At 36.7% G+C, this 12,805-nt stretch overlaps 1 protein-coding gene across 1 annotated transcript; it reads right to left on the reverse strand.

Moving 5' to 3' along the window:
• Window positions 1-2,599: 2,599 nt before the first annotated feature.
• Window positions 2,600-7,951, reverse strand: LOC134797106 (zinc finger protein 660-like). The gene is made up of 5 exons (XM_063769336.1): window positions 7,721-7,951; window positions 5,915-6,860; window positions 5,450-5,603; window positions 3,331-3,477; window positions 2,600-3,058 (listed from the first exon to the last, which is right to left on the reverse strand). Exons 1-5 carry the CDS (start codon window positions 7,862-7,864, stop codon window positions 2,857-2,859), a joined length of 1,593 nt encoding a protein of 530 aa, XP_063625406.1. The 5' UTR covers window positions 7,865-7,951; the 3' UTR covers window positions 2,600-2,856.
• Between the last annotated feature and the right edge of the window lie 4,854 nt (window positions 7,952-12,805).

Raw genomic sequence — 12,805 nt, forward strand, 5'->3', positions numbered from 1 at the left:
ATTCTAACTTTATAAATCTTAACGTAATTTGACTTAACTTTACTCGCATTGCATCGCGCTCTTACATAGGTACTCGTACTTATAATGATGCGCGAGGGATGCTTTTCCAGTAAATGCCAAATCAAGTTGAAATTTTTAAGGAAAAATTAGGATGTGACTCTTGCTTATTCAAGAAATTTTTATTTTATATTATTTTATTTAAATGTTAAATTGAGGGCATTAGGCAAAAACACAGACCACGCAATTTTATAAAGACAGCATAGTCGCGCTACCCCCTCTGCCACGCATACAGTTAAAATAACGTATGGAATACAAATGGAATATGGACATGGCTCACTATACGTCTACATTAATTTTGTGATGCCTAAGCGAAAACAAGTGTTTAAATACCACCCGTGTTTAATTATAAAATGTCTTATTTATTGCCGTTTGGTCTCGACGTTACCAAACTATCACCTGACTAAAGGTTTTATTTTTATCTGTTTCTCAAACATCTCTGAACTAAAACAGCCGACTGTATGTCGCTTCTGCCACAGCATTCCTATATTCTCTGCCCTTCGGCTTAGACGGGATCCTCGCCTCCGTTCTCTGTCCCATTACTATTGTCCGCTGCTGAGCTCTTTTGTACTGTACTTTCCTTATACTTTATCTATTGCGTACCTACTAGGTTTAGAGTCCTAAAGCTGCAAACAAATTAGCATTGGCGTTATAATACAACTTAGGATGAAAATGCATTTTATTTTATAAATATGTATTATTCTATAACGTTGCTACAGCTATATGGTGTTTTACCTATAGTTTATAACACAGTACCACACAGCATTGAGCACAGGCTCCGGATGTGGAATATACTCCTCATGTAGGATTTCTTTAACAGTATTCAGTAAAAGGCTTTTGAAATACTATATATGAAAAGGGACCTTATTGTCGATGGCACTTACGCCATTATTAACGATGCTCTGCGGCGTAAGCGCCATCGACAATAAGGTCCCTTTTCATAGATAATGCCCCATATAATCTCTAAAAGTATTAGAGTGGCACTGGCAGGTGTTGGCGCATTGTTCTATGCGCTACTGTTAACGTAGGAATTAACCACTTTGTACGCAACGCAAGCTAATAATTTTGCAACTTTACGTGCATGCGGCGCTCACTTTTCAAGCACTTAAATTCGATCAGCCGCGCTCGAGCTCTATAAGGGTCTACTAATTTACATACAGTGGGCTAGTCATATTAGCCGTAGAGCCGATAACCGTTGGGGTAGACGAGTTCTCGAGTGGAGACCGCGCATCGGCAAACGTGGCGTAGGACGCCCTCAGTTCAGACTAGATGGAGCGATGACCTTCGCAGGACGGCTGGCAAGAGCTGGATCAGAGTTGTCGCAAATCGTACTCAATGACGTGCAATAGGAGAGGCCTATGTCCAGCAGTGGACAAGAGTAGGCTGATGATGATGATGATACCTATTTGTATACGGACACAAGGACCCAGGAGGCACGAGCTTTAATTCGCCATCTTTTTTTATTGTAGTTGGCACATTGGTGTAAAGACAAAGGAGGATATCTTACAAAAATTAAACAATCATAATGAAGGTTAACGAGTTTTATTACTAGTTTTGTGAAAACTATATAAACGTATAATTACTTTAACTTAAATCTTATTTCTCTAGCAACAATCTTAAACGTGGTGTAGGTTACCAGGCTAATTGGGTCCATAGGAAATATGCACTTTCTTAACCTTTTAATGGCCAAAGACGTCAACTGGCGTGGCGTTCAAAGAGAACTTCAATTTGAACTTTTGAAGGCCTAAATAAAATAAGGACAACTTTTACTGCGAAATAGTAAAAGTTGTCCTTATTTTATTTAGGCATTCTAAAGTTCAAATTGAAGTTGAGAACCATAGTAGTACTGTTAAAAAATAACACTCATTAAATAGTGACGTTGTTCGATTTATCAAAGGTTGAATTATGAAGCACAAATGATTTTTTACCACACCAGCTCGGAAACGCTTACTTTGCACTTCAAAAACTGATAGCAAAGTTGCATTTTATTCACATGTGAGGCAAAGTAATCAAATGCAAATTTTGAATTGTTTTCTTATGTTTGCTGGTAGAATTGACTTTTAAATGGTGATTTTGGATGATAATTATTTAATAGCATACATTTGGATTTGATTTGGTTTGATTTTGTTTGATATTTTACATTTATATTTTATATTTGCTTCGGGTTGCTGTGGTGAAAAATTTTGTGTTTCACTCGGGGGCAAATTTTGTTTAACCCTCGTGTTTTGAAACCCTCGCAACGCTCAAGATTCCATTTTTCGAACCACTCGCTACGCTCGTGGTTCAATTTTGGAATCTTTTGCTTGCTCGGGTATCAATATTAGCACGAGCGGTTAAACAACAACTTTGTCCCCTTGTAAAACAAATAACTATTGTATAGTGCTTCTATGGTTCTTAAGTCCTGTGCACACCGGCTGCGTGTGCGTAACGTGCACGTGCGGCGTTGTAGTATACAGCTCCTTATGAGAGACGGCACACCGCTGGCGTGACGTGTGCGTGTGCGGCTCCAACATTTTAGCGCACGCGCATGTGCACGTCACGCACACGCAAGCCGGTGTGCACATGCCTTTAAAAGGAAAAAAAATACTATTGCTATTTTAATCAGTAAAATGACACATGGATATGAATTTAAAGCTTTTTCTGCGTTGTAAATCGATGACGCATTTTTGAATCCCCTCTCCATACAAAAACAATCTCCTATTACACAGACATCTTCAGAAAATCATGTTTGTATAGGACACACACTGTAGACAATTTTGTGAACAGCTTCCATTCAGCACTTGAACCCATTGAACAGTTTTAAATATCTTTAGTAGAAACAAAGTCAGCACATTTCTCTCCCACGTCATTCATCTCACTAATTTCTCTCGTGTAGTCTTGGACAGGCTTTTCCTTCGAGTCTAAGTTACCGACCACAGTAGCTAGTTGTGTGGCGAAGTGTTGCGAGATATGGTTCTGGAGTTCAGTCTTTAGACGGAAACTTTCTGAGCATTGCACACACCTGGGAACAAATTTAAATATTCTATAAGAAAGCGTCTTTATTAAATGTAACAGTTTGAGTAAAAAGTTTAATCGTACCTACGTCACATAAACATAAAAAATACTAACTTGTACGTACATCATATTTTCGAGATGAGCCTACCTGAGTGTTTGGTAAAGTACTTACTCTGCGTAAACGCGTGTTTGCACAGTTCGCAGTGGTATGATTTCTCCCCACTGTGTATCCTGTAGTATTGCTTTGGGTGGTCCTTGTGAATGGTTTGGAATACTAACTTGTACAGCATGTTGCCGAGATGAGTCCGTCTGTGTTTGGCAAGGTCGTTGCTCTGTGTAAACGCGCGATCACACAGTTCGCAGCGGTATGGCTTCCCACCTGTGTGTATTCTGTAGTGACGCTTCAGGTGGTCCTTGCTTGAGAACCTGGGTTTAGAATAGACTTAAGTGTGACTTAAGGTTTAGTATGACGTATGTAGATTATACTTATGCCAAATGACCCTATTTGCATAATATTATGTAATCGGTTTTTTACATGATTTTAGCAGCTTATTTTATAAGACTGTATTTTAGGATGATGATTCGGTCAAGTTGTGTTCTAATGTATGGGGAAGACAAACAAAGTATAGCCAGCATTCAATTAATGTAGTATGATACCTATCGGTATGGTGCTACTACGCACACTAGTGTCCCATGCCCACCCCCTGCCGCAACCCCCCCTTTTAGCATGAAATATGTCCCGAGTGACGGTTTTTTTTTATTTTTGTGAAAAGTATTAGAGTTAGGAATAAAGTGTCAAGGTAAGAAATAATCCTTCCCCTCCTCTCCCACGACTCATATATGAGTCGCAACGCTTATGGTGACGTCACATCGTGGGACTGGACAAGTTAATAAATTTTAAACAAAAAAGGTTACATGCAACTTTTTGGTAAAACTCACCATATTCATGCATTAACTTGTTGAAGTTCAATATAACATAGTACGTGATAGTACTGAAAGAAATCTTATACGGAAAATAAGCTTGCAAAATTATTCTCCGTGTAATAGTATTTTATGCAACCGTTGTTTAAGAGAGGTCAAAAAAGGCGAGTGGCGCTCGAGTATTTTTTGACTCAGTTAAACAACGTTGCATACAATACTTTTTCTACGATCAAGCACTAACTTTGAAACAAAATTGTAAATTTAACAAATATTTTTAATTCAATAAGTAGCAAAAATGGAGGGCGGGAAAAGAATGAATGAATGAATGAAATTAAAAAAAAATGTCTATGGTTCACTTATTTATCAGAGATGAGATTTAAAATAAGGTTGGCAACACTGTACTTCATTCAATATTTTTTAAGTGGTCATTACACGAAGTATCGTAAAATCGCCAAAAAGATACTGCGTGTATGCACAAATTCTTTTTTGGGGAATAGACTAAAGACTTGTCTTGACAACTATAAGGTAGGGTCTTAAAGGTGTGTGCACGACCCTTTAAATGACAAATAAAAGTACGCGAGTAGAAAAAAAAATATTTCAGTACTATCACATACTATGTTATATTGATCTGCAACAAGTTTTTCAACGCTTAAATTTTGTCGAGGTTCATCTAGCCATAACAAGCGAATATGGTGCGTCATATCAAAAAAAAAATATAACCTTTTTTGTTAAGAATTTAATAGCGATCATTTTTTTTATTGACACTTTTTTTCCTATATTGTATACTTTCCCCAAAACATAAAAAAACTCTCAACCGGGACATATTTCATGCTAAAAGGGGGGGGTTGCCGCAGGGGGAGGGCATGGGACGCTAGTGTGCGTAAAGCACCATACCCAAAGGTATCATACTACATTCATCGAATGCTGGCTATAATTTGTTTTTCAAAAAACGCAATTTGACCGAATCATGAGTAAGAACTTCACAGAACTAAGCATGTGACTTTAAATCAGTGACATTTCGCGGTAAAACATAAAATAAGGCAAGAGTGCTAATGCTAGCTAGAGTTAGACCAAGACACGTCTGCAAACGTCGAATTATATGAAATCGTGACGTATAAATAACACTTGCACTGCGTGTGCTATCAAAATCGTTGCAGACTTGTCTTGGTCTGACTCTAGTGATCCTAGTTGACAAAATTTCATTGTTATAGTATACCTATACTAAAGGTACTCTATGTATGAAGGTATTCTGAAATATTGATACCTAACAATATTTCAGAATTATTGAGCATTGCTTACATGGCTCACGGCGTGCCACAAACTAGGCTTACTTTTGTGTTCAAGTACTTGGATTACAAAATATTCGATACTTCGATAGATTGGAAAGGAAGTTCATACTATTGTGCAAGAGCCCAAAATTTTTAAACGCTACAGACTTTTACTGCAGTAAAAAGTGAAACATGATTTCTTTACTTACTTCATGGGACAGGCGTCGCACTGGTGTGGCTTGATGCCACGATGCCTCAACATATGTTTGGCCAATGAACTGCGTTTGGTAAAGGACCCGCCACACTGCTCGCAAGTGTATTCCCGTTCTCCTGAATGTGTGGTGCCGTGGGACTTTAGTTCACCTAGAATTATGTGGACGTGTATATTAATGAATAAACTAAGCGTAGAAGTTGTTATATACCAGTGATCTCCAATGGACTGCCAGTTTCAGCCCGTAAAAAGGGCAAGTTTCATACAATCCGACCCACGAAAAGTTAGTGTAGGTCTGGCTGTCTTTGGGTCAAATTTTTTTTTAGACATATGTTGTATACTACAGGTAAAAGTGTATAAGGTCTTTGGTCACATTTTCCTTGAGTTTATGAAATTTATTCGAATAAAAAAATAAAGTTTTTTGTTAGTTATTTTATTTTAAAGAAACATGCAACTGTCTTACCTTTGCTGACAAATCGTTTTGGACACAAACTGCAAGCAAACAACTTCAATCCTATATGCCTCTTTGTGTGTTCATTTAGATTAGTATTAGTGTCAAATTTCTTTCCGCAGAATGGACACAAATATGATTTCTCTTTAGTATGTATTTTGATATGTGTATTCAGCGTTGATAAATGTGAAAACGCCTTTGAACAGAATGGACAAATATGACTCTTCACACCCGCATGCTTGTTCTCGTGTTCCTTATAAATAATCTCCGACGTAAATGTCCTTGGACAAATAGAACACTTGTACGGCCTATTCGTCTCATGGATAAGTTCGTGTCTTTTCAAGTGACTTGTTTTCTTAAATACTTTCTGGCATACCGCACAACTTAGTATACGGGCTTTGTTACAATGTTTACGCATATGCGCAGATAATGATTGCATGGACTTAAAACCTGCCGAACATATATTACAGTCAAAGCTTTGGTTCTCATTCTGGTCTCCGGTTTCTACTTTATTTACTTGATTGTGTTGCACTAAATGCTTCACGTACGTGTTATGGTATTTGAATTTTTCCGAGCACAAATCGCAAGTGTATGAATAATTTTCATGTGTGCGTTTGTGTCTCTCTAGTTTAAATTTTTTTGGAAATTCTTTGTCACATATATCACATTTATGTAATTGTTTTCTCTTGTGTTGTACATTTGACAGTTCCTGGATAGGTTCTGAAGTCAAACTGCCTTCATATGTTGAGTCCTGAGCACATTCTTGTTCATCGGACTCAACTTTAATATCTAAATGTTGAGGTTCTTCAAATTTTATTTCCACTGTCTGATGTTCTATTTCTTTGGTGTGAAATTTAAAATCAACTTCTTCAGCATGTTTTTTAAATTCGTAAAAGTCTATTAAAGATTTGTAACAACCATCACAAATATTCTTCGGTAATACATCTGTATAGCTTATCTGAAATAATAAAAAGTAACTTATTAAGTATTAAATTTTTTAGAAAGTAGATTCAAACTATGTATTAACAGTATAAGGCCCACTTGCACCATCCCACTAACCCGGGGTTAAGCGGTTAAACCGTTAACCGAGTGTCAAATTGTACTGGTAACCATGGTAACTCCAGGTTTAACTAGAGACGCCCCGAATAGTGAATTTGGCCGAATACCGAATACGTCATATTCGGCCCCTCTCTCGGCCGAATACCGAATATTCGGCGACCGAATATTCGGCATGACATGCGAACATTTTGAGTCACAATTATTATGAAAACTGTTCGCCAACAAAGCACAACGTTTGCTACGATTTATATTTTTATGTTGAACAGAATTACTGAATGTAGTTAGAGTCAATCAAATCACACCCATGATAAAAATAATCTATATTGTAATCAAAAAACGGTCAAAAACGTGCCTTCGTATTTAGCTACTTTCCAAGAATACATTTTAAATATTAAATATACCTAGTTTTTGTTTTTTTTTGTGTAATTTTTCTTTTTAGGCAGGTGCAATAGATATTCGGTATTCGGCCGAATAGTAGACAACATTCGGCCGAATACCGAATATTCGGCAAAGTGGCCGAATAGGCCGAATACCGAATAGTTGCCGAATATTCGTGGCATCTCTAGGTTTAACCGGTTAACTCCGTATTAGTGGAATGGTGCAGGTGGGCCTAAGTGTCTTGGCATCCTGCAGCTGTTAACGTATACCTCTAGTGTTTGTCTGAATAAAGAATAAAAAGTCAAACCCATGTCTTGTTAGTGCAAAAACTATTGTAAGTTTATAAATTGTAGGTATTCAAAGATGACTAAGTTTTCTTACCTTAATTGAAGTACAAGTTGTTATTATATCAGCTGGACTCACTGAGTTTTTAACAGCAAAAATATTAATCATGTTCGTTGTTGAATTGGCCATGCAGGTTCGACAGCATTCCGTAAAGATTGTAGTGTTCTCAATGTCCGCCATTTCAGAAGCTCATTAATCTTATGATCAGAGGAAGTATTTTCATTACAGTACGCAATTAAATTAAAATATCACAAAACTAAGTTTTCAGGAGAAACAAACTTCGACAATATGAAGAATGACAATGAATGACATTATGTGTCATTGTCAGTGTCATTGATTCTCATTGCTTAAAGCAGTAATACACGGTCAAACTAAACCACAACATTGGTACGGTTCGTGCCATAGACAGTATACATTACTTTCTGAGTTTAATAAAGGTCTCTACAGACACCTACAGCCTGGCAAAAAAGAGTAGAAATTAAAAAGTGGCAGCACTGTAGTGTCGTCTCGTTCTCTTAAATATATTGATTTGAAAGGGACGACACTACAGTGCTGCCACTTTTTACAAATACAAATGCGTTTATTTCATTACTTTTTACATCAGTTCTTAGGTATAATATAAGGGTTAAGGCCCCAGTACACAATGGGCCATCGCCGGCCATTCCAAGGGACGCATTTATGCGTTAGAGGGAGCAGGTGATATTGCTATCTCATTCTACCGCATGGCTGCGTCCCTTGGAGTGGCCGGCGATGGCCCATTGCGTACTGGGGCCTTTAGCCGTTCACATGATAAAGCTGGATGCATAGCGCTTAGTTCTATCAGGTTCTATCTTAGGTACTTTTTAATTTCTACTCTTTTTTCGCCAGGCTGTACTATTTTATTTTAGAGTTAAGCAGTGTCAAGACGGGATGATGAAATCGACCGATTTGATCAGAATTGAAATTGGCGTCAATTTCCGATTTAATCACCAATTTTAGATTTATGGTGATATTAGAGCCCTCTAATTTGAAAAAATGCCCCAGAACGAAAATACTGGCGTCAAAAATTGGTATTCTTGCGTCCGCACCTCATTTTATCGGCAATATCGGTCATTATCGGCGGTTGAATTCGGCGAGCCAAATTGCATCAATGTCATATTTTATTGTCTGTGAAAACTTGTCAAAAAACAGTTTAAGGCACAGTATGTATAAGTTAGTCTATGAATTTACTGAGTCGGTAGTGCTGCACTCTGGCGGCATTGCAGTAATATCCCCTATTACTTTTGTCGCTCTAATGCTAATGTAATATAATATACTTGGTCAAGCAGATCTTGTCAGTAGAAAAAGGCGGCAAATTTGAAATATGTAGGCGCGAAGGGATATCGTCTCATAGAAAATTCGAATTTCGCGCCTGTTTCTACTGACAAGATTTGCTTGACCATCTATATCTCATAGTTTGGCCAAGGACTGTCTCAATTTCAAACATAGAGAGAGAATCATACTGTCTTTGTCTTACACTATTACTAGCACGCAAAAGAAAGGGATGTGTTTAGCTTTTTTTGTTCTTATTTACTGATAATTTTGGTTTGCCAGACTATATACTAGTTGTGTTGATAAATCACCACCGTCCGTAGAGCACTTAAGTAATTATTGAAGGTCGTGTCGGATTGCCTTTATGTATTAGTCTGTGGTGGTCCTAATAATTTACACATGGCAACATTACTTTGTCTGTCAAGACTGTCATTCAAATGTTTCAATACTGTCATTTGCGGTTTGCGTAGCTGTGCGTAGCTTACCTCGTTTTCTAAAGTTCAAATCGTGTTAAGTAATCATTCGGAATATTAATAATATAAAGTGAAATACTAACGATTAAATAGTGATTTGTAAGAATAAGGTGTTAGTATACCTTGAGGCGTGGAAAAGTGACCATTTGGTGAGTTTTAAATAGAATTAATTATGATTAAATATTTGCTTCTTTATTTTGCTGTACACTGTGCACTCGCAGTCGCGTTTTTTTATTTATTTTCGTGTTCAGGTTCGTCGTGAAAACGGATCACGGCTAATACTCGTTAAATAATAAACTACAAATTAAGTTTCTAAATAGAAATATTTAAACTTCTTTTTCTAAGTATTTACCGTGCTCTAAAATTAAAAACCGGACAAGTGCGAGTCGGACTCGCCCACCGAGGGTTCCGTACTTTTTTAGTATTTGTTGTTATAGCGGCAACAGAAATACATCATCTGTGAAAATTTCAACTGTCTAGCTATCACGGTTCGTGAGATACAGCCTCGTGACAGACGGACGGACGGACGGACGGACAGCGGAGTCTTAGTAATAGGGTCCCATTTTACCCTTTGGGTGCGGAACCCTAAAAAAAAAGTTGAAATACAGTGGATATAACACTATAAGGCAATAAAAATAAATTTGTATTTTGTTGTTTATACATATTTAATTATTTATCTGGAATGTTATTTTTGTATTAATTTATATAAGGTATTTTATAGCACACCTAAATATATTTTACATCAATGTTATAAACTATAAATTTTTACAAAATCCGATACTACTATTTTAAATTTTGATTATTTAGCAAATATATTTTAAACAAACTTCCCTTATATAGAAATGAATACAAAATAAATAAGTAACATTATTAAAATTACAATTTCTTTACTGTGATCAATAATAAAATCGATTAAGCAATACTTTTCCCGATTGGCAACAGTGTAAACAAACACAGTTTACTGACTTTCAATGCCATGAAAAGTACTCGGTAACAGTTAGTGGATCAAGGCTTACAACCTGTTCAACTGTTTGGATTTACCTGTGTTTTTACTTATGGGCAGACTTTATTGATCTTAATTATTTATTTTTATGTACTTTATAGCACAAAATAAGCGTTGCATATTTGTATGTAAGGTACTGGCAGAATACCAGCGATGTGGCTTGCCGCATCACAATGCTGAGCCAGCGCCTTTTCTGTGCCACGACACATGGCTTCATAATTTTTTAATGTAATATCTTGTAGTTTTTCAATGCCGTGTATGTTGTGGGTATGAATAAAGAAATTATCTATCTATCTATCTATCTATCTATCAAAATGCATTCAACAATGTGACAGACTTATTGTCAAATGGCATTCTCCAGTCAACCACCAAAAGTCTTACAAAAAATTGTAGTGTGTGTGTGCACTATGCCTTACCCTAATGTCTGGGACCTCAGTGGATAGATTAAGCACAGATCTATCCTAGGTAGGTAGCACTACCTTTTATCCTGTGTGTGCGTGGGTGGTATCCTGGAAAAGATTAGTTTTAGTTCTATAGATTCTTACCAAACATTACTTGTTTAATTAAATACATGCATTTTTACATATACCACTTAAAGAAACTACCTACATTTTCCAACGGCATTTTTCCTAGTTGTAATATGTAATTATGTACTTGTAATGTGCCAATGGCAGGCGTGGCTCGTTCTGCGTTTTTGTCGCGTCGCAACAAGTAGCTACAAGTACATCCGTCCCACACCAATGTTGGTGGCTAGCCATACGCTTGCGCCACCTAGCGGTCATATCTGTCCTAATCGTAACAGACGCGTTTTTTTAGAGAGTGAGTCTTCTGTACCTGCCTAGCACTATTATTTATTCTGTGCCAACGGTATGAATGTAAGTGTTAAAATTGTAAATTAATTACAAATTAATACATAATGTTGTATTCATTACATAAATAAACAATATAGTAATGCCACGTAATGCTACAAATTTAAATCTTTGGCCGCCAATGTCGTCTATACATTACAACAGGTGCAGTTAAAAATGAACCTTCATTTATATTCAAGAAGGTCTACAATTGCGTGGTATTTATAATAATCGTGGCAGTCCAAAGGACTGCCCCCCTTTTGGCAAACTTCTTTATCTAGAAGACTATTGTCTAAGGGTTCCTGTCCAATTTCTTAATCCAATGTCATTGTGTCTCACTCTCTCATTAAGCAAAATGTGAGACAAAATACACATTGGAAAGATGGAATGGAATACCACCCTAAGGCATATTCACATTGTATGCGGATGCGCACGCTGCTCCAGTGTGCGAGTGGGGCATCGCCATATACGTGCATAGCGCTGTTTCGCTCACACACCGAAGCATATACCTCATCAGTGTAATAACCGCGTAAAATGTGCAATGCCTCCACACAGTTCTAAAACTAGTTCCATTCAAGCACGTAATTGTAGTTATTCATTTGTCTTAAGGACATAAATCTGCGTAATTTATTATTATAACTACCACTTGAGTACTATTGAATCAGAGCCTTATAACAATAGGGATTAAGTCTTGTTTAATAATGAATACGAAATGAATTTAGAGTCCAGACTAGTGCCAAGGTTTGCACGTGTGTATACAAAAATAAATTGTATAACGCATTTTGGCATTTGTGATACTAAAAATAGCTGAGACAACGCGAAATCTTGACGTGAACTGGCAGCTTTGTGTACTTGGGAGGGTTAAAAATAGTAAAAAAAAATTGTTTTCTTTTAGTTGTGAAGTGTTCCCAAGAAGAGTAATAAAGAAGACATAAATTCACGTAATGAACATTAAAATGTTATCTCGTACCTCCCTAAATATTCTTCAAGAAGTATTAACTTGTAAGGCCCATGCTATCATATATACAAGAAAAAAAAATAACTAACTATTTTGGCTCAGCGATCCAAAGAGAATCTTGGTCTCCGAAACGAGAGCGTGCCACCTGTCCGGATCCTGCGCGACTTCCTGCCAGTTACAAGAAAAAAAAATGAATTTATTTGTGAGGAAAATATGGTAGATTTTTTTAACACCCACATATTTTAAACAGACATCTTTTCATTTATATCATTTGAAATGAAATTGAAATTGGTTGAAATTTTCATCATTTAGTATTTTTGGCCCATATCCAAATTAATCAAATTATACGTGTAGGTTACTTAATTTATGCCCTGGCCGCGACTATCAGAACATACAAGTAGAACTTAAATATGTTTATCAAGGACATTTATCATACGAAATAAGCAAATAAACATACGTGGACTGTAGACCTTTCTTATAAATTCTTATGAATGAACAACAGTTTTCCTGAACACACCCACCACAATAGTCACAATACGTACTTTGTGG

This window comes from Cydia splendana, chromosome 14 (assembly GCF_910591565.1).
Source record: "Cydia splendana chromosome 14, ilCydSple1.2, whole genome shotgun sequence".
Lineage (NCBI taxonomy): Eukaryota > Metazoa > Arthropoda > Insecta > Lepidoptera > Tortricidae > Cydia > Cydia splendana.